Source organism: Cebidichthys violaceus, unplaced genomic scaffold (assembly GCF_023349555.1).
Source record: "Cebidichthys violaceus isolate CVI_PGR_0920_01 unplaced genomic scaffold, fCebVio1.0.p SCAF_2, whole genome shotgun sequence".
Lineage (NCBI taxonomy): Eukaryota > Metazoa > Chordata > Actinopteri > Perciformes > Stichaeidae > Cebidichthys > Cebidichthys violaceus.
In genome coordinates, this window is record NW_027176372.1 from 15193051 (window position 1) to 15219804 (window position 26754).

A 26754-nucleotide genomic window follows, 5' to 3' on the forward strand; every position below is an offset into this window, starting at 1 on the left:
TCTTTCTGTTTGCCTCTGTCCTTCCTCTCCCTTATACTTGTTTACAGTCTCTTCACCACTGAAGTCTCACAGCAAACATGATTTTTTTTTTCAGACAGCAAGTGGTGGAGGGTGGAGGGAACTCTGTGTGTGTGTGTGTGTGTGTGTGTGTGTGTGTGTGTGTGTGTGTGTGTGTGTGTGTGTGTGGGAGGCGGATCAACATGTCACGCTCAACAAATTAATGAGCCAGTTCCAATTTACCACAGAAAGGCACAATTCTCCCGAGACATCCGTTGAGGTGAGACTAATCACCTCCACCACTTCTGGATCATAGCTGCCAGGCTTCTCAAGCGTGGATTTGTGGGAGAGGAAAGGAAAGTCAAAGGGCTCTTAGAAATCTGACCTAGGAGTCAGAAAAAGGCACTGAGAGACAAAGAAAAGCCTATATTTAAGTTTACTATAATAACACAAAGTCATCTTTTAGCTGTTTTGACTGAAAAAAAATTTGATGAAGACAGAGTATAGCAGCTAAAAAAGAACCATTAAATTCTCATGATTCACAAAAGACTCACACTTCCAGTGCTACTGTGATAATACACATTTATTGTCACATTTACAACATACAAAATGGCACATATAAAAAATACATTTGTAAACGTTAACAAGAGCTTTGGTACCTTAGCTTGTGATACAGTGATCTTGTGCATTTTAAATTGCAACAGAAAATGACAACGTGTTTCTTTGTCAATACTACAGTACTGACAGTTGAAAGATTGTGTGAGTGAATGCTAAACAATGCAGTAGAAGACTAAAAGCATCAGTTTTACATGTATACATATGGCTATGTAGGTTTCTTGAGTACAGTGGCCCTTCATATCTACTAAATCCTCCACAAAAAACCCTCCATAATCGGCGAGCATCAATAGCTGGAAGGCAAAAATCTGTCAGTCTGTACAAAAGCACTCATGTGTGCCATCTTGTGCTAAGGCAGTGATACGCTGTATTTTGTGTTTTTCCCTTGAGAGTCACCTGTCACCACAGAAACTGATTTACTGTAACAGCCACATGTTAAAGTCAAAAGTTGGATTTCAGTTTAACTTTTAAATCTGTATTTTAGACTATATTTATATCTTCATTATGAATATCCACATTTTTTCTAAATAAAGTGCAAATCTGGCACAGAGCTATGAATTAAACCTATGCAAAACAAGTATTCAAAATTCATAAATGACATATAGATTTCATATAATTCTCACAAAAAAGAAAGAACTGAATATGTCTGGCACTATGGCATACGTAAATAAAAAGAAAGTATTTTTCATAGTAAAACAGTGCATATCTGTATTTCATGTCCTAGAAAAAACATTTTGCAAAATGTTATAATACAGTGAATACAGCTGTAGGTCGTACTTAAGAAAAAAATGCAACACAAAGTTTAAATCCAATTTTGTACTTGCCATGGCTGACTGTGGTCTATTATATGATGTTAATGATGCTCACTAATATGGGAATTACATATTGTTCTTGATTGGACAGTATTTTGTGTACAACTAAACTCAACTGTGTATAACCAATTAGAAAAGAACATATCGTATAAGGCCTCATAAGTCTCTGGCTACAATAGAAAATACAGTAAACACATTATTGGAAACTGATTCTCTACAGAGAGTACCGTATTTATATTATGGCAAGTGTCTAATAAATGACTGAATAATAACATCAGGCTCATTATTTGTAACCATTTTAGTTTCACAGGTACTAAGTTTGATACAAAAGAAGGGCAAAACTTTTCGAGTGCTTAGTGGAAACACAAAGATGTCCTTCTCAGTCTCAATTTTGCTACATTCTAGTTTAGTCACGTTCCCTTTTCAGGCAGGTTGGGGATAAATGGGATGCTTCTCTCAGAGTTCTGTGGCTACAAGAAGCTGTCTTCTACCTCGGGTGTCCTAGAAAAACCCAGCAGAGCGTCTCTCTCACTGGTCTCCTCCAGCCTGTCCTCCTCTGGGAGAGTGTCAGCTGTGTCCTGCGACATGGAGTCGGTCTCCTCCTCCAGAGCCAGAGAGCTGAGGGTGGGAAGACAAAACACAACTTCACATTGTGCACTCAGTCACATAGGAGTCATAGAAGTACACAACACCATCTGTATTTATTAATATTTATAATAAATCCTGATGTCTTCCTTTATTTTTTCATCTTCCTTCCAGCAACCACAAGTCATAACTAAAGAACCCATTTTGAGAACATTTAAATGCTTTGTTCTTCTGTATTTTCAAGAGTTAGAAAAGTGTTTCCAATGCAGCTCTTTGTAGAAGGAAATGATGAGTACTTCCTGTGTACTATTTTGAACATGCACTGAATACTGGTTAGAACCGATTTGCTGCCAAATTGATCTCAAGTTTTTCTTAGTAATCAACAATACAAGTGGCAACACTTCTTAATTCTTTAGGATGTTAAGCAGTACCGGTTCAACATCATAAATAATGTTTTTTAAAATTTGATACATTTTGCCTATTAGAAGTGATGTAACTTAAACTCAATTGTCTTAAAAGTGTGAGATACTAGATTGTGAGCATTTCTAATGCCTCTCAAAGGCCCTCAACATGTCGATGACGAGCCGGCGGCTTGTTGCTAACGATGCTAGCATCACTAAACTAAACTAAACTAAACTACATGATTATGATGCGACAGCAGATGTCACTGACGTAACTACAACGAAGGAAGACAACAAAAAGCGCAGCTAAAATATAACGCCACATAATCCATTAGTTGCATGCAGGCTTTATAAATAGCTTTTTTTGTGAGACGCTGTTACTCTTGTGGTGTGTAAAAGGGGAGAAACCGGAGCTCCTTCCTTCCTGCTGCTGTCACACAACAATCAACACTTCTTCAGTAGAAACAATTCACTTGTGTGCAAAATTATTACTATTTCCTTTGTGCAATAATGTGGATTCAACGGTTCAGTTATATTTAGCTTTTTACCAGTTTAATAATCTTAGGCCTAGCTTGTTTTGTTTTTTAAGGATGGTTCTTGTTATTGAGTACGAGAATTTGTTCATTGCTATATTTACTGTTCATTGTATTTCGTGCTCAGCTAACAACACAGACAGAAGGAGAGTGACTTCATTCTCTGCTCAGGTAAACATAACTCCACTATATCTTTACATAGACAGCAGTTGTTATAGTTGTTGCTATATTTATGCTCTGGATGTTAAATACAGCTCCTTGAACTGTGAAAGGCCATAATGGGGCTGCAGCTAATTGATTTTGAAAGTTGCTAAAAATGAATTTGAAAATGATAACAGCAATTACTTGTTTTCAGGAAATTAGACAGCTGACTGTTGAATAGTTTTGTTTTTGATTGGCCCATGTAGTGAGTATTTCTTATTTTGATTTTAAGATGCTGCCTGATGTGTCCATGACATCCTCACCGTCCGTCTGCGTGTGGCTCATCACCAACACTGCCTCGAAACAACTCAAACCCAAACCACAATGTTTAAGGTACAATCACTGCCAAAATCCAAAAGACAGGGTTGGAATCTGCTAATAATCCCAAACTCTTTCAACACACATATTAAACAACACCTAAATCCAAGTTAATTATGAGTTATGGTTGAAAAAACACTGATTCTGTATGTAAATATATCTGGATTTCATGCAGTTGGACGTTTATTTGGCCTTTATTTGACTGTATGTTTATATCTGGCGCCATAATTCAGCTATTGTCTCAGCTCAACATCTGGATGGGTGGGTGTGTGGTGGAAAAAAACACTGCTCTTGTTAAGCCTACTCATCTTTCTTGCTACCCCAGCATTTAGCATACATCTGCAGCAGCTTTTTCAGCGGCTCCGTACCTTGCAGGGCTTTCTGACGGCAAAATGTCCTCCGGCTTGGGGTCGGGGATGGGAATGATGTATTCGTTGTATGAAGTTATGACTTCCTGTGTGTCTGCCTCTTGTCTGAATTCTCCGGGGCTCGGGCTCTGGTTGTAGGGGTCCGGGGGGATGTAATGGGGGGATGGGATGTCGAATGCTGGGTTGGTGATCGGAAAGGGAGAGGAGAGTCTGGGTTTGGTGCGGGCGACTGCCGGATGGTCACTCTTCAGGAAGTTGTCGTTGACTTGGCTGTATTTCTGTTGCCAGGGTACAATAGTTTAATTATTTCAGCAACGATGAATCAATTAGTTAACAGTTTGGGAGCTTGAGGTTGCAGAGTGCAGATATGAGTCGTTGAGCACAAAGGATGTTACATCACAGCTTACAAAACGATTCACTTTTGATCTACTTTAAGATCAGTGAGGAATCAAACCGGTAGACAGTGTGTCTACTTCGTGAACTGAAGTTTTCTTTCTTTCCTCCAACCAGCCACTGAGTAGATGAATGAATTGGTAGATAACCTCACCCAAATAACATTTGAAGATAAGGAGTATGTGGTGTAGAGTTAAAAGTCCAAGCTCACAGTTCAGAAGCTGTAGATGTACCTTTTTATAACTGTCTGCCAGCATGTTCCCAACACTGTGGACCAGAAAGGAGAACTCGGGCCTTTTCTCATACTTTTCGTCCCAGCACTTCTTCATGATGTCATAACTGCAACAGAGACAACATGCAGTTCATTTCTTATTCTACATTTTCATGTCTGAGTTATTTGAGAGGTGACATATGTGGCAGGGTTACAATGAGACTCACACTTCATCAGAGGCGTGTGCAGGTTTGGCCATCCGGTAGCCTCTCTTCAAAGCGCTGTAGAACAACTCATTCATGGGCAAATCCGGGTAAGGGGTTCCTCCTGCAGAAAGCAAGAACGTAAGTAGGTAAAGCTTTATTCATATAGCACTTTGTAAAACACACACGAAAAATATAAACAAATATGTCAGGGATGAGAACTATAAAAAGGCTTGTTTTTGAAGCCTTTAAAAACCGCCCAAACATCCAGCAACGCTGATAGATGATTCCTGGGGGAATCAGCAAAACAGCAAAGGTGTGATCACGTTTTGTTTTGTAGTTAGAGCGGGGGAAAAGATAAACAGATGAGATATGAGGATCGGAGTGGTTGAGAATCTGGAACAAGGAGATACGAAATGTAACTGTGGGCAAGGTCATGCAGTGTCTTATATGTAATCAACAAGATAATATATAATTTATTCATAAATGTTACAGGAAGCCTATGGAGGGATGAACATGGGTAATGTGGGACCGACGGCTAGTTCTACCTGGCAGCTGCATTTTGAACTAGCTGTAAGTGTTTAGAGCAGCTTCACTGATGCAGGTGTAGAGGGAATTACTTTAGAAGATGTGAGAAAATAAAATTTTGGATTACTAGTTCGAGATCAAGATGCATCTCATTTTTGCGATATTTCTTAGCTGGAGAAAACAGGACGAGTTTAGTAACGCGATGGTCAAAAAAAGTCATGCACAGGCTAGAAATGTAAAATTATAAATCTAAAGTCATGCACATATTTTCTGAGAACAACTGGGATAGATTTATTCTAGTTCTGAAAAGTCCAATGAAAGTCAGATTTAGATGAGGAAGCGCAGAGAATCTTTGGTTATAACTGTTACAGAGGCGAGATTGTGAGTTTGTTTTCCACCACTTGGGCTTCAGCTGCCTATGCAATAAAATGTCTCCTTTGTTTTCATGGTAGTTTCCAAAATCGTGTGAAGAGGGATTTCTGTTTTCTTTTTCTTTTAAGAGGAAATGCTGATTTCAAAGCTTGACTGTGTTTAATAAGGTTTAGACCTCTTAAGAGTCTTCAAACCAAATGGTGTGTACTTTCCCAATCAGACATGGGATTTGAAATTGGCTTTGCATACATTCAATGTCATTTTAGACACATGTTTTCATAATTTACAGTTCACCAGAAGTCCGGGAATGTTTGTTCGGCTTCAATAATTAACGAGGAGTCAAGCAGGTGAAAACTCTGTAATGTGACCTACATAAGCAATTAACGAAGATGAATCCCTACTGTGTGTTTAACAGTTCTGATTTTGATTTGGGTTAGTGGCTTTTTTGTGTGTTAGTGTGTGTAAATATGTGTGTGTTTGGACTGACCCAGAGTGAAAATCTCCCAAAGAAGAATGCCGAAAGACCACACGTCGCTCAGGGTGGTGTACAAATTATGGAAAATACTTTCTGGTGCCATCCACTTCAGGGGCAAGAAGGTCTGAATGAAAGAAGTCAGACAGTAGACAGAACTGATTGAAAAAAAGTCTATTATGCACTTATCTGCCACCATTGCAGACCCACTGATGATCATATTTGCAGCATTTTATTTAGCTAATTTTGGTTGAATTACATCAATTACATTACATGCAGTTGGCAGACTTTGCATTAAAGTGAGTAAATGAAGTGCATTAAAATGTGATAGGAACAAGAGCCAGGTGGCTAAATGTGTATTTTATTTATTAAACTTTATGATTTTGTCTCTTACGCTGCCTTTAGAGATGTAGTTGGAATCATGCATGATGTCTCTGGCCAGGCCAAAGTCACAGATCTTCACCAGTTTGCCCTCGCAGATCAGCACATTCCTGGCAGCGAGGTCACGATGGACGCACTGTGGGGGAATACAATCAAATTTAGTTAAAGTGTTAATTAGTGAGTTGTAGAGGTGCTGGTTGGTGCCTTTTTGTTATCTTCAGACAGAGCCACGCTAGCTCATTCCTGCTGTTTTCAGTCTTTATGCTAAGCTAAGTTAACCGGCTGCTTGCTGTAGCTTCATATTTGGAGTACAGGCATAAGAGTGGTATCGATTTCCACTTGTAAATCTCAGATAATCTCACATAAAAAATGTGGAACTATCCCTTTAAATGCAAACAAAGTCACATAATCTAGAGGCATCTTGAGTCAAATATCAGCATTATTTCTCATATCCTACATTCTTGGAGGCGAGAAATTCCATCCCCTTTGCCACTTGATAGCTGAAGCCCAACAGATCGTCATAGGTGAGAATGGAAGAGTCACTGATGGCCAGTTCCAATCTGCCGTCACCTGAACACGATGACAGGGTGAGATAACAAACAATGAAAAGAAGAGAAGGTGAGGAGCATCCAATGAATGAAGACACTGTGTTGTTGTTGTTGTTGGGGGAACTCCGGCTGTCCTGTGACTGCATGGCCTGAAATTAAGCTCATGCCCTTCATATGCTGTAACATTTGTAAGTGCTTTGTGATCAAAAACCGGAGTAAATTCAAGCTGCATTCATTGAAAACAATGCATGTGTTCATGAAATGCACTATTTCAAGCTCACTGATTGAAAATGCACACATAAATGGTAATGATGGTTACTGGTTGGCCTCACATCACAATGCATATCATTCTTCCTTGATTCCTGGGTTCCATTGGCTGGATTCTTCATACTTAATTTCATTTACACATAATTTACAATGAATTATTATCAATACTCATCACTTAATCAACATAGACACACAAATCTAACCTTGTTCCTGATAGATGTCCTGCTGGTAGGGCGACTCGTATGGAGAGGGTTGGATGTCCGCGTACTTGATGGTGTCCATCTGCTCCTGCATGGGCATGTAGATGGTGGGCTCATCTTTGCTCATGTCCATATATCCTCCATCACTCTCACTTCCGAAGGACACGTATCTGGATGCAACAAAGTGTGAAACAATACAATGTGATAAACTGACATAAAAAAAAAAAATTTCATCTCGTGGCTCTTTATCATTTATTTCATTTGTATGTGAGGAAGACGTAAATGATAATTGAACTGTACTTGTATAACGCTTTTCTAGTCTTCCGATCACTCAAAGCACTTTAACACTACATGTCATCATTCACACCCATGCATACACTGATGTATGGGGCTACCATGCAAGGTGCCACCTGCCCATCAGGACCATCTAGCATTCATACTACATTCACACACCGTAAGGGAGCAATTTGGGGTTATGTGTCTTGCCCAATGACACATCAACATGGACTAGCGGAGCCACTACCACTGAGCCACACAATGAGACACACACACATTATACAAGATGCTATCTGTTCTTCTCACCCTTTCCTCTGGCTGAGTGGAGTGCTTCCTCCAGAGATGAGGCAGCCATCGTCTTGGTTCTTCTCTGCTTGGTACTGCAGGAGGGTGTGCTTGTTCCTGTGCAGGTAGTCCACCAGGTCACCATAGCGACAGTACTCAGTCACCAGATAGAGAGGGCCTGATTGGTGGGAAAATTTTGGGATTTAACAAACTTTTGTTTCATTATAGACAGGGCATACTTACTTTTCATAAAAAGAAAAATATATACATTAAAAGCAAATATTGAGCTAGATGGAAGCTTTAATATTAACACATAAAAGAATGAAATGAGTATATGAATATATTAAATGAAAATAGGTCAATTATTTTGTATACATTAGTCACTTAAATAGCATTCAATTATATTTCTGACATGTTCATATATAAATTATAATATATGATTTTTTTTGTGTCTGCTAAAAATGTCAATCATTTCATTTAATAAAAGATAAAGTTACTATTTGTGAATTATTAAAAAATGCATATTTAAGTTCTGTGTATTGCTATAAAGTCTATAACTGAAATTTTACATAAATGCGGTAAATAAAAAAACAGGGGATAAATGGTATGAATCATGCAGAGGTGTGCATTATAGGGGCTGCCATTGACCTTTTGATGAACTACTAATTGTTTCAAGTCAAAGCAGAATGTAGACAGCAGCATTTCTACAACATATTTACATCTGTTTAAATGTGTCCCTCTCTCTTCAACAACCTCTGAAGCCACAGGAATGTTTTAACCCTCAGCATGAAATTGTAACTGCGTTATTCTCTGACGCACTCACAGTGCAAATAGGATGTCTGATAAGTCAATCGTATGGAGAAAAACAGGCGAAAAAGCATTACATACAAATTCATTTTTAGTTGTTAATATCCTGTTAATTAGATAATCTCAATAGTCTTCTTTTACTCATATCATACCATACGTAGATCTGTAATTATTAGATTGGAGAGAGCTTAAACTCAGTGAGATATTCCCTTTTAGAGAACATTTTAATGAAAAGAGACAAAGAAAAGAGACACAATGGAACCACCCGGAAGGTTTTGCATTCAGAAAATGCTACCAGCTGATCCAAGGTACTGTTAATGTGTAAACAGACTATAAAATTATCTAATTATCATGTGTGTTAGCACAGTATAGCACCAGTGCTCACCATGTTTGGTGCAAGCTCCCAGCAAGTTGACGATGTTGAGGTGAGGACCCAGGTGACTCATGATCTTCAACTCTGACATCAGAGCCTGAGTCTCACTCCTCCTGGCTGTAGCTGGATGGAGAGAGAGAGAGATGTAAGTAGGGCAGTATGAAGCAGGTATGACAACAGGAGAACTTAACATACTGAGGCCAGGACACTGACGCCAAACTGCTCAATGACCCTTTGGCTGAAACTTCAACCAGGCTGGCAAACCAAACTAAAGCTCAGCAGGCTTCTGCTCTCTCTCTGTGCCTGCAGGAATATGGCACTGGTTTCACAATAATTGACAGCTACTGTATGCAAGGGGCTCTACTGAGGTCTCCACATTGTTCACACAAATACGCACATGGCTTTAGACTGTTTTTTTACATTGTGTGCCTTACATTTCAACATTTTCACGGCCACTTTTGTGCTGGACTGGGAATGAGTGAGACCATACGCAGTTGCCTCGACCACCCTGCCAAAGGCTCCTGATCCAAGAGTGCGACCTGAAACACAAAGAAAGGCTCAGTAGGACAGAATGTGAATGGGACACATGGTAGACCTGAAGCGACATCCTCTCTGTTCATTACAATTTCAATGTAAATACATTTCTCTGGTAACTGGCTTGAGCAGATCTTAACAGATGGTCCAGATTCTTGAGCAGAGGTCTAACCATCAAAGTTTCCTGTTTGTACGGAGCAGCTGACTACAAACAACACATTGTCAAAAACAAAGAGCTTTAAAAATGAGGCAGGATTAGAGCCAAGAAGACAAGTTTAACAAACCTCACTTAGTATTCTAGCCTGAACTACACCCAGACGACCCAAACCAGCCACAGCATTATAGTCACCTGGTGATCGCTAGCTACTTGTTTCTTTGCTCTTTAAGTCTGTTTAGTCTGAGATTAACAAGCGAAATGGACACATTGTTAGTGAAAACTAACAACCACTACAAGACCTTAGTAAAAGGTTATAAAACAATAAAAAAGAGAGATCAATGAAAAACGAAGATAAATATTTCAAATAAAACACTATTTAGCCAAAGCAATACCAAACAAACAAAACCAAAAATGATGATTACATGAATTAACAGTATTCTAATACATAAATAAATATGTATCTATTTAATGCATGCAAACGCAGGCTTAACATGCAATTCCAATTGTTATTTGCTTTTTGCTAAATATATTATTGCATGCATTTGTAAAATTAGCTTTGTATGTAATTTTCATTAAATTCATATAAAGTGTCAATGAAGTATTATTCATCTGTGTTTATGTAGATATTAATGACTGTTTTAATCACCTACAGACACATTTTGCATACTTTTTCAAGTTTTCTATTTGTTGTCGAATTCAGTGTCAAATAAGGAATTCTATTGTCATGTCAGTATTTGAAATGCCTATGTTTGCACGAATACATTTTGTATTTAAATCTATTTATTAATAAACTGTCTTTATTTTTGACTTATCTTCTAGAAATGTTAAATGCATAAAGTGGCAGCACATCCAGCTAATGTGACATAAAGTGTCTCAATGGGCTGCACATCTCTCCATACTGTCTCTCGTGAGGACTCACCAAGCACCAGGTTGTCTCGTCGCACTTCCCAAGCCAGGTCATAGGGCAGGTGGATGGGGTCCACATAGATGTACTCATGACCGTCCTGGCTCACTGACTCTATCACCTTCCATCTGATCTCATAGCGAGGTTTCTGAGAACACACATAAAGACAAACACACACACACACACACACACACACACACACACACACACACACACACACACACACACAAGAGCAAAACTGAAACACCAAAACAAAAGGGTTCTACTTTTTAACCACAAAAGATTTGTGAAGAACTAAAAAAATATGGATGGTTGAGTTTGTAACTTTGTGTCTCACCTTTCTCCATACAGCAATGAGGATGATGATAGATATGATAATGATGACCACTAAGGCTAAAACAGCAGCCAATACTGCCACCTGGGAGTACAGTGCTGCAACAGGCAAAAGGAAACTTAGCATTAGATGAAGAGAAGGTCGTAAAAACTAAAAGTTGTCTCAAATATATAAACATAAAACTTCCATTTATGAACATGTAGCCAGTGATTTTGCAATTAAAGCTACAGTTAGACTGATACTAAAAGCTTAAGTACAAATACACATTATTTACTGTTTAGTAAAACCTTGTCCTGTATTCTAAAATGTAACTTTTCAGACTTGTTCTTGTTTGTTCACATGAACCAACTGTGATATAATTATTATTATTATCATGTTTTAATGATCTTATAGTTAACTTGGACACTGCACATGTACACACTGAAACTGATACACATACATACAATACAATTTTCACTTCCTTTGGTCCAAATGACACTGAAATATAATACACACTAAAATGGGTCATTCTTGTCGTGACACTTACTGCTGGACACCAGTTTGACGTCTCTTCTGTCGATGAGTCCTGCTTGGTTGCTGGTCTCACAGCGCACTGTGACCTGCTGGGGCTTGTGGAAGGTCACCTGGCTCCGCACCTGGCTGGTTTTACGAGTCTCGCTGTAGCTGACATTGGTCTGGATGCTCAGCACCTCCGGCTCTGGTATCAGCGGCTGCCACACCGCTGTTTGGTTGCTACACCTGCAACAACACACGAGATCAGCGGACGGAGTCGAAAGAAGTCAAAACAGACTACACAGAATTTTAAATTCAAATAAATTTCTGTGAATGAAAAGCCCTCTAGTGTTTGTTGTGTGACATTTCAGTGATGAATGGTGACTTACTGGTGCATGCTGTCACAGCTGTACCACTGGATGGTCGGGGTTGGGACCCCCTCAGCTACACAGGTCACCAAGTGTGTTTTCCCAGGGAGGTGGTGGTCAGTCAGGTCTTTAATCTGAGAGGGAACTACACACAGGGGGCGCAAAGGACATTAATCATTACTGACGTGGACAAAAACAATTTCTGTCCTTGATTTCTTCATATGCGCTTTGAAATCGTCGGTTTAAGAACTCAAAATGTACAAGAACACCCTTTACACTGTGATGATTCTTAAAACAACCTCTCACCTTGGACCTCCAGGTCAAAGGTAACTTCCTTTGTGTCATCTCCGTTTGTGACAAGGACAGTGTAGCGGCCTTTCTGCTCCTTCCTCACTCTCACCAAGGTGAGCATAGTGACATACCTGAGGTAGAAGGCGAGGAAGTAAAAGATATGTGAGTATTCCCTGCTCTTTTCCCACAACATGTATAAGCTGCCAAATATTGGTCACAAAGGGATGAGAAATTTGATTAATGAATATATCAAAAATGATAGCCAAGAGGCCAAAGATCTTGATCTACTTTTACATGCAACAGACAGCTGCACATCACCCTGTTTATCTTGCGCAAACAGACTCATGCTCCCTCTATTAATAAAGTACCATTCAGATATGGGGTCATGTTTCCACTCCTTCTGGGAAGGCACAGTAATTTCTAGATTTATTTCAAGTGAACTCAGTGGGAAAAAAGTAGTGTTTAAATCCAGTAAACTTGTCTATGTGGTGTTTGTTAACAGGAGGCTTATCCATCTGTGAGTCGAGCATGTGGAGGATGTTTCACTTTTGATGTGTGTTGCACAGAAATGTGAAAACATGGTCCTGCAATTACAACATTGTTTGGCATTTTACTGAAAGACATTTGTGAGGTTGTGACAGGTATCTTGTGTTTATGGTTCCCGTGTGATGAATGATTGGAGTCCTGCCCTCTAGAGAGTATTGTGTTTCCCTCTGCGGAGGCCTTATCTGGTGATGACTGACAAGAGCGGGACGCCTTCGGAGGCTGCCACCCGAACAGAGGTCCGGAGCTAATTATCTAAATGTATCAACTCGTATGAGATCCTCAATTGCTCCAAGGTGTGCAGGGGATTTTAGTGGGTTCGGCTGAATGTTTCACCTGATCTCATGCTCTCTTCTGGTTGTGATGGTTTTATCTCCCTTGATTGAGGCGCCGTCTTTGCTCCAGCGGACCTGAGGTGGAGGGTAGGCTTCAATCTCCACTCTCAACTCCACGTTCTCTTGCAGCTTGGCTGAAATGTTTTTTTGCTGAGCAGGCTTCACATCCACGTAGCCTCGCTCTGAAGAAAGAAAATGATATCATCAGTAACGTAACGTAAATGTCATGCACTTGATCTTCTGCTCAAGATGTTTGTTATATAATTCAGTGGAGGTTTAGGACTATGAGCGATCTCTTTCCTATACAAGTAGTCATGTGCTCCTTTGTTGATATATAATCATTGCTTATAGCCTAGTTATATAGGCTAAAGACAGTACTGTACTGCCACTGTTCACTGCTGACCTTCTGTGGCTAGACATTATCTGTCTTTTCCACTGAGATGTCCAGCGAGCACCACTAAACTGTCTTAATCTCCATGGAGCATGGTGGTTCAAGTTATTCAAGGATTTCATAAACATAGCACACCTCGCTGCAGATAGAATAAGCATTCACAGACCCAAACAGTTACTGTCAAGAGAGGACAAGGAGGAGAAGTTCAGCATGATGAATCCTTGATTACTTGGAGTTTATTCCCAAAAGTCTAAATATAAAGTTGCTGTACCCCCCCGTTTGAAGCTCTGTTTTTCAAGGCGTCCCTCAGGGCATCCGCACCATGTGAGCGGTTTATTTCACACTTTGAACAGAAATAAATAGCAGTCATCTCCATTTCCTTTAAAAGAAGCACCTCTTTCACCTTGACTTGTAAAGGTTTACATAATGAGCAGTCTTCTCTCTGTCAGCGAAACACAATAATAATCTGTCCAGCATCAGTTTGTTTTAGTTTTGTGTGCATGTTTGGGTATAGTCTAACCGAGCACAGTGATGTTGACGCTGGCAGAGGCCTTCTGGTCTTGGATACTCTCGTGGACATGGCAGACGTAGCTTCCGCTGTGGGCCAGCGTGGCCTCAGGGAAGATCAGGCAGGAGCGCATGTGCATGACAGGCAGGAAGTCTGTCAGTGGCTCAACCTCAATAACCTTGAAGAGAGAGGAATGACATCTGCTTAACAAGGCTTCCTGAAATTATTTAGCTGCCTCCTTAAGTAACGTTATTTTCAGTAAAAATCTGAAACAAAGCTGAAAAGCTTAAACTTCCATGTAGGCTATCTTCATCATGATCCAAAAATGAACCCAAAAGAACATTTTTAACAGATAAATACAATACCAACACCACATGTTATCAGTACAATTTCACTGGGGGATGGAAATTAAGGTGTGTCTCTACATCTTGATGTGATTTGGGCTCGGTCATGAGGCCTGAGAGTGATCATGAAGGGAAAGCTGAACAAAAGCGCTTGTTCAGCTCCACTCCTACTCACCTCTCTGTTGGGGATATCCCAGGAAAAAAACACCAGCTCCACTCCGTACACCGTGCAGTTTACTGTCAGCGGTTCGCCCAGTTTCAGAATGGTCTTTGACGCATTGATGTAGGCGTCGATGGCCTCTGGGACTGGGACGGGAAGAGAGAGTGTGGGGGAGAGGAGGAGGAAGAAGAGGTGGTGGTGATGGTTTATTATACAGAAAAATCTCCTTCACTACTAATCAATCACAGAATTGTTGAAAAATAAACCCAGAAATGAATATTCTTTATCTCATCAGTATTAGACAGAACTGAACAGAACTGAACTATAGCTGGCTCTTGTCGAGAACAAAAACTTTAAAGCTCCACAAAAGTAAAAAAAAAAAAAACAAAAGAAACAGCTTGTGTTGCGCTTTTAAATGTGTTTTCAATGCAAATTATTGCACTCTGAGACCAAAAACCCAGTATTTATAGTATTATATCCTCACAACAAAAAAAGACACACCCTCCAGTAGCAAGTCTTCCTCCAGAAAGTTGTAATGTGACCAAAGCGTATGTGATAATATGGGAATGAATGAATACTTTTGACTGACAATACTTTGGCTACGAAACTTGCAGATTTTGTTGCATAAGCTGTTTGAAGAACCGTGATTGAAATGTTATGGTTATTTTTATAGTGCTCTAAAAAGGTAGACTAATAAACATAAATACTTTGGGTTTAGGCTTTTGGGAAAAGTTGTTTCTCTAACCAAACTCTTTAACCTGAACACCTACCGACAATGCTGAAGACGTAGAAGGCCTGAGACTCTTTCACCTCCTCGTTCAGCTCTCCCCGACACACATAGGTCCTGTCCTCCAACGGTGCCTTGTACCCCTCACTAGGAACATAAAGCCCCCTGATGGGCAGATTAGTGTCCCTCTCATACAGAGTGACATTTATGTTCGGATTGGTGACCACACAGGGGATGGTGCTCTCCTCACTGGTCTTTGTTACCATGCCGTGTGAGCTCTCTATGAACCACACATCAGGGTCTACGGACAGAAACACCACTCGTTTGATTATCTATATTGTAGATCAAAACATTTCATGTGTGTACAGTTCATCTTTATAGAATCCTGTTTTTACAGTTAGATTAAGTGACATCAGCGTTTTTCTACAAACAGAGAATGATATAAATGGGCTCAATTGAACTGTGAGCAAAATGTTTTTTCAAATGATTGAATACTTGTTTTCTGTTTTCCAAGCTCTTTCCTGTGCATTGCATTGTAGGGTAATGATGTGCATGTATAGCACACTTACAAAATCAGTGTGTCCTGCTTTTTAGCATGCCTCGTGACTTCTCTAAGTGTACATTATTCTGTCACTTTACCAATGTGAGTCAGACTAAGTTTGTCTTTGATGTCTGGCAGCTTTTACACTAAACTGGTTGAATGAGGCCTCACCTGGGACAAAAACAGCCACCTCCTTAGTTTCTCCAGTTTGCCGATCGGTGCACTGATACACCCCCGTGTGCTTCCAGCTCACGTTCCACAAAGTCAAAACACTGGATGTGACGCTGCTTTGCACAATTTGGTAGCTTTGACCGTCGTTTTGAACTTGTTCTGCTTGGAAGTACGGCACATCGTCCCTCTTGAAGTCCCACGTTGTGTCTTCTGAGCCAGAGCAGGTGAGGGTGAGAGAGGAGCCCTCAGCCAGGACGAGCTCTTTGTCATCGGGTGTGATCTCCAGACAACACAGCTCAGTGCAGAAATAGAGGAGAGCTGCAGTTGGCACAACAAGAAAGAAGGTCATGTTGGAGGTCAAACAGGCAGCAGCACGAGGTCAAAGGTTAAATCAACAATACATGCCAGATCCTGTTCTATCTCTGAACGATGAAGGATATGAGTTGTGTGGAGTGGATATGTGGGAGGATAATGATGCCTTGTCAGTGACAGATTCATTTCAAATGACAAAGGTCAATGTGAATCCATCAGTTTTCTTTTACATCAAAGTATTCTGTTTTTGTGTTATCTCCCCAGCTAGACAACTAATAAATAATCTAAAAAGATACATTATTATTTTCCAACATTGACTGTATTACTGTATATGCACCAAATAACAGCTTTTGAAATCCTCAACAAGCACAACTTTGTCATAACTGCAAATCTATTTTTTTTAAAGTTATGACCCTTTCAATCGTATAAAGTTTCATTTGGATATGTTATAAAAAGAACTCCCCCTAAGCTTGGCATCATGCTCTTCGCTTCCCTGCAAAAGAACCTGTGTTACAGATTTTCATTTTTAGTTTGTTTATTGAAATTGAGCTCTCACCTGTAACTGTGACAGTCAGATGGAGCGTGGATGCCGTCACCCTCCTCATGGTGGAAGCTTTCAATGCACTTTATTCTGCTGAACAAACAAAAGTTATAACAACGCTGGTTAAACTTCATGTACCCTTTTTGGAAATGTCATGCCTTGCACATTTTTCTCGGTCAATTTTTCAAGAAGCACAGATCATCCTGTCCACAACAAAAACAGCAGGAAAGGAAGGATGGTTTGTGTTCACTCCAAGAGACACATAACACCACCACAGTTAACATAAGGCTTCAAATCATGATGGATTGATTCTTGCCCTCATGAGCTCCAGTGGGTCAGCTGGAAGCTGACATTACACGTCAGGACAATTTGCTTCTAATCAAAGAAACTGCTCTGCTCGTACTAAAGGAAACAAATATTATTTAGTGTGCTGGCAATCTTTCTTTAATGGTTTCTGGCCGGCACATGGAGGTGCAGATGCAGCTCACTCTGGAGGTATTTGATGCCTCGCTGCACCAGGACAGAGCGACAATGTCTGGCTCTTTTTGTTCCTGGTCCACCAGCATTCAGCCCACTAACAAACGGGTCACTGTGTGCAGCTTTGCAACACGCTCACTGGCAACAATGCTGCATCCAAGCTATTCTACAGCCGTGCTGAGCCATTAATTGGTTTTGGTGTAAACAAAAGTGAAAATGAGGGCATTCATAGGCTGCTGACACAGGAGCGTACTCAGGATTTTGAGAGGATGCTTTGGTTTTGTAATACAAATATCAAGTTGTACACCAACGTGATATTAGCATTATTTAAGCTCTATTGGAGTCAAAGGTGACTAATACCTAATGCACCATCCTCCCATACTGAACACTAACCACAGTTGCCCAATGCAAGTAAAAAGGCAGAAGGAAAGATTGAGGAGGGGAGGAATGGTTTGTTGTTATGTTTGGGATGGGGGTTAAGCCTTGCAGCACACAGACGTCTGGAAACAGTTAAGGATGGATCGCAGGCCTGTACGCAAGAGGGTGGGAAAGAGAGAGAGGGCGGAAGAGCGAGGCTTGGGAAGAGCGAGGGTGGAGGACGAAGTGAGGGAGGGAGGCAATGGAAAAATTGTGAAATGTATCTTGACAAATCTTACCCGGTTTTTCCTCGATAATGCAATCCAATTTTACAATCTCTATTTTAAGAAATTGGACTATCTTTATGCATTATGTAATAAGTGATTTAAAGATTACATCTCTACATCTTATCTACAACTCGTAGGAGTTCTATCAGTTTTCATTTATCAATTGAACGTGTCTGGCAACACCACCTTAAAAGTGTATCAAGGTTACAGATTTTTAGAAGAAAGATCACTTTGGCAGTGGTGGCGAGGTATAAGAAGTTCCATGACTAACTCAAAGCCAGTTACTCAAACCAGAGATACACGTTGTCTCTCTAAATTAATTGCCTTTGGCACATCCGCTCCCAAAACCAAAAGCTCTTGAGTTGCTCCAAAAACATGACTGGTCCATTTCCTCCCCGGCCTCCTGGTTCTAATAAAAAGGGGTGAAGGAGAGGAAGAGAGAGAGAGAGAGAGAGAGAGAGAGAGAGAGAGAGAGTTCACAGACATGCGCACTGGCACATAAAGCATGCGCTAAAGCACACTCACTGTACACACAGGCGTACGCTGTATTGCACTTCAGCCCCACCATCTTCTTCACCCACTACATCCACACACACAGATCTCCCCCCTCTTCCCCTTTTTGTCACTGGTGTCTGTGTACAGTTCACGTTCCCACAGTACTGCTCTGGAACTTTCCCAGGACCGCTGATACACTTGGGACCCTGCTGGTGATGACGGCAGGGCCAGGGGGGAGGGGGTCACCTTATCCCTGTGGGCCCTAGCAACCAGCACGGAGGGAGCGTTCAATGAGGAAGCCACACATCAGTGCTTATGAGAACCAGTAACCTTCGTGTCAGGGATGATGACTTTGAGCGACAACAGCCAAATGCGTTGACGCCAAAGGAATGTGTCACTTGGCAGTCTGAGGACTAACAAATCTTATCGTAACTGGCTGCTGGTGCTATTTCTGCTCAAACCAGCCAAGGAGCTCCATTAGAGAGCTACAGCAGGATATATATTTACATCAGCAGAAAACTGAACAAGAAATCTCAGTGTGCTCAAATCTTATTTGGGAGTCTTTGAAAAAGGACGGAAAAATAATGTTTGGCTACTGCAACACGATGAGGTTTTATGTTGACCAATGGGCAGGGGGGGAACTTTGAACGGAGAAGGAATCTGACCCTTAAAATAGGATGTGCTGACTAGGATCAGAGGGCCAAAGGGAACCAGAGTTTGGAGAGTGAACACTATAGCAAGATTTTCTCCAAGATTTAAGAACATGCAAATCACGGCACATCAAAGTCATAGTCTTGGTGTGAGGAGACACTTACGAGCTGCTCTAAACACATTTGAAAACATGGCTGTTTTGTGCTCCGTCATTGTCAGGCCTTTGTGCAAGAAAGTGAATAAACACACATTGAAGTGTTAAAAAGGGTCAGGACACTAGTGAACCTGCCAAGAAGGTTTGGCAGCATTTCAGTGACTTTTTTCCCACTTATCAACAGCACTCAGTAGCAGTATGACCACTAAAACAAAAAGTAGGTCTTTGTTTGAATCAAAGAGACAACAGAGTTGTGTTTGAGGCAATTTACAGTAAGAAACATCAACAACATCCACAAATCAAGTGAAGTGGCTCTCAATCTGATGATTTTGTGGAGGGTCTTAAAGATGATTTAAAGGATCTAAAAACGTTTTTCTAACACAGATCTTTGTTGTTGTCTTTGTTATCTTTGAAATGGGATACTCCAATCCTGCAAAGATCATGGAGGTCAAAAACAAACAGTGTTTATGTAAGTGATGGCACAGTAATCACTATGACGGATAAACTGTTATCCCACTGTATACATTTTCCCACAGATGCTGGGAATTTGGTGGCTGATTGACCCTCGCTGGTTTTCATAAACAACGCTGCTACACTCAAAGTGTCACCGGCTAATGAGGAAGAATGCCAAAATCGACCTCAGCGGGACGCACGCAGCCCACGCACAACCCCACAGCAGCCTGTAATCCCACTTCTGGGATTATCTATATATACTGTTGCTGCATGTTTTATTTAAACATCTGGTAGTGATGAAGCCCTCCTCGATGAGGTGGGAACTGCTTTGTGGACCATATTTGCAGCCAACTGTTTGCTCGAGTGTGTCCCAAGGGGGTTGCTTTTAGAAAAAAGGGGGGGAAAGTGCACGTAATCTATAACAAAAGAGAGAAAGATGCCCAAAAAGCCTGAGTGCAGCTGGAGAGCTCTGACTTCCTGTATGGGAAAATTCCCTGGCCTTGTGTGGGTGTAAGGCTGCGATCCATCAGTGACACAGCAGACCACCGCAAACACTAACCAAATACTCATGGAAACAACAAGAGATGCCACAATGAGAAGAGGACAATCTGCACATAATGACACTTCTACGAAGAGAAAAAACTGCTTTAAATAACAAGCTGCGCAGAAAAGATGTATACTCACAATCAGGAATGAGGAAAAACAAGAAGAAAGGAAGAGAAAAAAACAATTAACATGCAAAAACAGACCAATTAGACCAATGACAAAGCATGACAAACCATCACCACACCACAAGAAGACTGCACACAGCACCAGACAGTGGAAAAGACAACAAAGGCAGCATGCAGACATACAAAATACAATTCCTAGGAAAAGCCACATGAAAGCACAGAGTGAGACTGCAGAGGGAGTCTTGCATCACAGACAGTGATGTTTACTCTGCTGAAGTGCACAGGAAGCTGTGATCTGCAAAACAAACATCTCAAATTTAGCGGTCTCTCCTTTCCAATGCAAACAATTATAGCTCAGATAAGACAGACTATCACTGATGCTGAACACTTTATTAGGAGATGCACTAAATCACGTTACTAGAATAGCTGCAGTGCAGAATAAATGTACATGCCATACTCTTCTTTTTTAGTTTTTAGAGGGATGTTAAGTTTTCTTGTCATATCTCTAAACAGCCTGATTCTGGCAAGCTCTCTGGGAAAAAAATGACCCGGAGTGTCTTTGTTAAAACAAACCTCGATTTTTATCACTCGGCAGACCAAACCCCCTTTCCCAAGCCCCCTGAGGAAAACCTTCTGGTCCCTCGGAAGCAGACCCACGATGCACTGTACTGACCCCAGACGGCCTCGCTGTCCCCCAACACGGTTAAAACATGTACTGTACATTACCAGAGCTGTAATAACAATGAATAAGCTGCAGGCGCATGAGTAAAAGGCACTTTCAGCAGGGAGAGCGCACATGTCATCAACATGCTGTCAGAAAATGTGAGTTACTGTCAACAGGAAATGTGTGCAGTCTGATTATGGAGCCTGTGTTTGTGTCATAATAAACCATCTTTCATAATGTAAAAGGAGAGAGGACGACCGGTGCACTTCATCGTGAGCTCTCAGACATCTTTGTCTAAATATCCGTACCACATGAATCTGTTGGGTTTTATCTGTTTTGTTAAAACACTATGCATCATGTGTGCCATGTGTAAAGCTGCAATAATAGATTTCTTTGCCACTTGGGGGATGGGAGAGCAAGCTGGGAACTTAACACTTTTACATTCTTTCCAAATTGCAAGAAGAAAATGCAATTGATTGCTTCACTAATGAACGTTTATTCTACAATCTGGTGCCATTAAACCACTGCAGAAGAAGATGCTAGATGATGTAATTATTGTTGAAAAATATGTAGAAAACATGATGGAAATATGGCATTTTTGTTTATTTCATGTATTAATTTGGGGGACGTCATCGTCTCCTCATCAGTCCACACAGCTGGACACATCTGTGACGTTTAAGTCACATGCTTCATGTACATTTCCATGATCAGAGTTGCAGAGTCAGCAAATTAAAAATATCCATCACCAAAATAGAAACCCGCCGCATATTTCTACACTCCAGAAATGTGTCTGTGTCATAATAGTTTTGGCAATGTTAAGTCACTGTTTGCAGAACAGATTGAGGCTGAAAATAGGTCTTAAATCTTATTGCAATAGATATTGCAGTGACTGACAGAAAAAGTTCTAGTTCGTTAGATGTGGCTCAGTTATGCTGACCCCCAACAAGAAGCTGCAGTTACACAGCTAGAAACAGGACTTCTGCATCAGCAAAAAAAAAACTGCAGTAACTTTAGGGTTTGAAACTGCACTTAAGCCATCTCAAGTTTGCAATATCAGATTCTGGTGCATTTAAAAAAAAGAAAAAAAAAACATTCTTGTTTATGAATCCCTGTGACTGTGAATGGTCTTATCACAATAAACCAAACTGACTCTACTGCTCATGCTGAGGCAACACATGTTTGGGAAACTGTGGATTTTGGTTTGCTCCCTTTCAAACAGAGTTGTAAATGCTGTTTGTAGTGGTGGTGGGGGGATGTAAGGGGCTTCTGGGTAAAACTGACTGTTGTAGAATGACAGCTTTAGATGTGGCTAGTGTTTGATTTCAGTTTAATGATCTAATTTTCTACTCATTTGGGAATCTAAATGAGGGAAAAATAATTAAGATGTCAAAAAACTAAAGCTGTTGTTGTCATTGAAGTCATGTCCATTTCTCCCATATTCTTGAGCTGTAAACGTTTGGTTTACTACCAGTTAGGCTGTAATTATCTGTGTGCTTTGCCAGAATTCAAACTGCTATTCATAGGGAATTCAGGGATATCAGATATATTTGCTAGCATAAGCAGCGCCACATCCTCCACGTTTTTCTTCTGAGACCTCTGCTCCCTCCTTTTTCCTGCACATCGGCCGTCACACTAACACTTTAGGGTATAAGCCCCCCAACCTTCCCCGTGAGAAGTGGCAGACACCTACACACACACTTCCAGCCTCCACTGTGACACACCCACACCCCGCTGAAGGAAAGAAACAGAAACAGCTGAATACAATTAGGCCAGATTGGCTTTAAATTCCAATCGTTTCCCTAAACTTGATCATGTTGGAAGTAAGGGGAAAAGGGGGGGAAAGAGTGACAGAGAAGCCTTGATCTGGGTGATAATGTATGCAACGTGTGCAGTTAAGTTAGGCTATCTTTGACACTTGCAGCAAAACAATCTTGGAATCGCTCTCTTTTTTCGTTTTCTATGCATGATTAACAAATCAAAAGAAACACCTCTGATAAATATCACTGTAGCTCAATGATGTTCTCTGAAAGCAGCACAACACCATGAGACAAACTGAGAGAAATCCAAATAAAGTCCCCATTTTCCATTGTGTCAAATTTTGGTATCTTGTAAAAGCAAAAGCTGTTTTTCTTTCGTCCTCCTGTCTCACTGCACTGTATCGTCAATTCCAGCATGTTTTTGTTGGACTCAGGACAACACCAATGCCAGAGTGAAAAAGTGGTGCTTTAAATTCCGAGAGGTTGGAAGAAGTAGTCCAATTCTTGATTTGAGCAAAGGTTCTAATGCAGCAATGTAAAGATAGTGTATTACAAGCAAAACTTTACTTAAACTTGGTTTCAAATCTTAGGACTAGTATTTTGTGAAATACACTTATTTGCTTTCTTGCGTGAGAAGATCAATACTCTCATGTTTGATTGGTAAATATGAAGCTGGAGCCAGCAGCCAGTTAGCTTAGTTTTACACAAGGACTAGAAACAGGGGGAAACAGCTCGCCCCGATCTATTCACAAATTGTAATTTTTACACTTGGGTCTTTATACAGATTACATAAATTAGAAATAGAGTGTTGACTAGTAAGTTTAAAAGGTGCTGGTAGGCGTTTAAATCTCTATGACATGAAATATGTATGACTAAATAAGCAGCACTCAAGTTAAAAGTTGAAAAAACAACATCATTAGTTATCAGTTAAAAAGAGTTTAACACTCAAGGGCTCAGCTATGGTTTGATCCGATGTGTTTGACAGTGAACATAAAAGGGCTGTGTTGTTGTCGGCTTTGTTTTTGAACATTAATAGCAACTATACAGGACATTATTTCCCTCCGTTTTATTTGAGTAACTGAACTTTCCACCATTTTGGTATTATAACTCAAAAAGAAAGTTTTCCTCCAGGAGTCGTCCTGTAGGAGTGGCTGTGCTCTCTGGCTGAAGATGAGATGCAGCTGCCTGTCAGCTCTGTGTGAGTGGGAGGGAGGGAGGGAGGGAGGGAAGGAGAGAAGGAGGGAACGAGGGGGAGGCCAGATGGACGGGCAGCTTTACAGGATGCTGTATCGCAGCACCACTTAGTTCTGATCATTAAAGCTATATGATGAGTGTATAAGTACAGTGGTCTGTAGGCGAGGGCATGAGACTGATGGACTTCCAAAGAAACAACAGCTCAGCTCAAAAGAATGAAGGATGAATTATGAATCACCCAATAAGTGTCTGAGTCAGAGACTGCTATAACTATAAAACAAGGTGCACTCGCCAATCTCTATACTTCATCCAGATATAAACAATGCCTCACTAGTTTTCGGAGCACGATGGCTGAACAGCTGTGTGTTCAGGTCACGGGGATAAATCACAAGAGGACAGAATGGGATCAATGTGTTTCAAAACTTGCTGCCGAGCTAAGGCTGTTACATATCGGCACATGTGAGCCAAATCAGACTCCTGGCATGTTTTCTGCATGGTCATAATGTGAAGCACATTTTCTCAGCGCGAATGGCATGCGGAGAGTTTAGAGAGCCAGGAAACAGCTGATGACGAAGGATTAGGTCTGGGCCAGGGGAGTGGAGCCGACTGGGCCGCGCTGCATCAGGGCCGGGGAGAGGAGCTCTGCTGCAGTACATACCAGCAGTCTGACGCACAGGGTGAAAAATCCCCACGGGTCAGGAGACAAATGAAACTTCACTACGTTTTACAAATCCTCGCTATAAACATTTGTCAGGAGTGCCGCCTCTGTTTTTAAGGTGGTGCTAGGAAATGTTCAGCAGGATACATCCAGCTGATGGTGAAACTGTGGAATTACATTCATACACCGTTGATGGAAAAAGTATGACATGCATGCAATTTTCCAACAGCTCATCTGCAACAACATCACTAGAAAATGCCTGGATCGAAATATCCACGGAGCCGGTGAAGTTTAAAAACTTCAAAAGGAACTAATTGTAGAGGAGGAGAGCAGCAGACACAAAACACATGCCAACGTTGTTTTGATTACAGCTTATGCTAATTCAGATGCCCCCATATCAGAAAGGTCATCTGTATAAAGATGATGGATGTACAGTTAACCGACCCAATAACTTAACATCACAGCAGCCGTTCATAACAGGGAAATGGGGAGGCTTTCAGGTGCAAAACATATGGCGCACTAGAAGGAAAAGACATGCATGATGTGTCTGCCATGAAATAACTTGCATTGCTATAATGTAACTCATTCCAGATACTAAAACCTTCCCCTGTGATGAATGAGAGGATATGATTCAATAGCTCTGCGTTTCTCAGACGAGTCCGAATCACAGCTTTTTGAGAGATTTACATTTAAAAAAGGGTGACAAAGTTTTATATTGAATCTGGTAGTGATATCACTAAAAAAAGAGATCCAAAGGATGCTGGTGAGAGTGCCTGATGCCAGGTCCAGTATCACCGCACAGCCGCAGCTTTTCAATGAGCTTCTCCATGTAGCGTTGCAGAGACGATTGATTCTGTGAGGACCATTCACAGGGGAGAAAAGAGACTGATGGTCTAGCGGTGAGGGCCGCCGGTTCACTCAGGGTGACTGAAGAGAGCTGTATAAACAAGCTCTTTAGCAGTGAAGCACAAAGTGGAGCGCATACAAACAGCTTGTGCTATAAAGCCCAGTGTGTGTGTGTGTGTGTGTGTGTGTGTGTGTGTGTGTGTGTGTGTGTGTGTGTGTGTGTGTGTGTGTGAGACCCCTGGATACCTTGTCAAACGTATTCTCTTAGTGAGAAGATAAACATTGTTAAAGTTGCACTATGTAAAGAATGAAAAGGTGTCTATGTACAGAGATGCAAGCCATCGCATGTTGATGTTTGAACAGGTTGCTCACACTCTTTCACATTGTAATTCCTGGTGTGTACACATTCAAGTATGTGGGTAACAAATATCACCAACAGAGACACATTACCTCTAACTAGCAACGTCACACAACAAAACAGACTCAAGTGTTAAAACCAAACATTGTCTTGAGGTGTTAAAACCAAACATTGTCTTGAGGTGTTAAATCAGATTATTTTATCTGTTTAAGTTCAATAAACCATCAGTGCAGTGTTGCAAGGATGAGGTGCATCTTGTCTCTGACAGACAGCTATGAAATTGGATCTGTCACAGTGGACTTACCATGCAGGCTAAGTGAATATTCACCACTTTGTATAGTTCATCTTCACTTCTGTCAACAGCTGTCAAGCAGCCATGACTAAAAGTAAAATCATTGACAGTGACAGAGAAGTAAGACCTCTTACCTTCAGAGTGATCCCAGAAGCATAGACAAGTCTTCCCTCTCTGTCCGAGGAGGTTGCTGGACAGCAGTCGGTCCTCCTTCTGAAATCAGAGGAGAGGTGTCCAGCTGGTTGTCTACAGGGGCTGCTGCCTCAGATGTATAGATCCCTCAGATGTTCAGAGTCTGAGGTTAATCTCTGCTGTCCCGGGAGTCTGCCAGAGGAGGTACCGCTCTGAGCCCGGCTGTTTGTTTAGTCAAATCACAGCACCACGGGGGTCTCCTCTCCTCTCCCACACTCTGAAAAAGCCGGCCCACCGTTCCCAAAGAGTGCTGTAAGTTTAAAAAGAAGTGTTCTCAATGGAGACGTGCGCACACACATACACACTGCTTCCCTGACAGATTCACACAGAGGAGGGAACCAGAGGCCCGGCCCAGCTGAAGCTAGAGTAAGAGTGAGTTGGAGAGAGAGAGGAGGGAGGGAATTGTGAGTGGGTGTTGAGTAAAAAGCAATAGAGGGAAGTTTAAAAAA

The 26754-nt window shown here is 41.1% G+C and overlaps 1 protein-coding gene across 2 annotated transcripts; it reads right to left on the bottom strand.

Moving 5' to 3' along the window:
- Positions 1-562: 562 nt before the first annotated feature.
- On the bottom strand, positions 563-26754 carry pdgfrb (platelet-derived growth factor receptor, beta polypeptide). 2 transcript variants are annotated; one of them, XM_068714667.1, is made up of 23 exons: positions 26248-26754; positions 16815-16889; positions 15947-16264; positions 15278-15535; positions 14523-14653; positions 14016-14181; positions 13106-13286; positions 12242-12357; positions 11957-12080; positions 11602-11813; positions 11079-11173; positions 10757-10889; positions 9581-9685; positions 9159-9269; positions 7988-8144; positions 7409-7575; positions 6848-6960; positions 6404-6526; positions 6025-6136; positions 4662-4761; positions 4457-4562; positions 3831-4108; positions 563-2042 (listed from the first exon to the last, which is right to left on the bottom strand). In XM_068714667.1, the coding sequence occupies exons 2-23, from the start codon at positions 16861-16863 to the stop codon at positions 1895-1897; spliced, it is 3303 nt and encodes a 1100-aa protein (XP_068570768.1). In that variant the 5' UTR covers positions 16864-16889; positions 26248-26754; the 3' UTR covers positions 563-1894. The 2 variants fall into 2 exon arrangements, with proteins under 2 accessions (XP_068570768.1, XP_068570767.1); XM_068714666.1 differs by having other exon boundaries at positions 16815-16892.

What these genes read in the sequence shown, in the direction of transcription:
- pdgfrb (XM_068714667.1), bottom strand. Translation starts at nt 16,863, where the DNA reads ATGAGGAGGGTGACGGCATCCACGCTCCATCTGACTGTCACAGTTACA. An exon ending in GGGATATCCCCAACAGAGAG is followed by an intron (nt 14,182 to 14,522) that starts GTGAGTAGGAGT and finishes TCTCTCTTCAAG; the next exon opens with GTTATTGAGGTTGAGCCACT. An exon ending in TGGCAGACAGTTATAAAAAG is followed by an intron (nt 4,109 to 4,456) that starts GTACATCTACAG and finishes CCCTGGCAACAG; the next exon opens with AAATACAGCCAAGTCAACGA.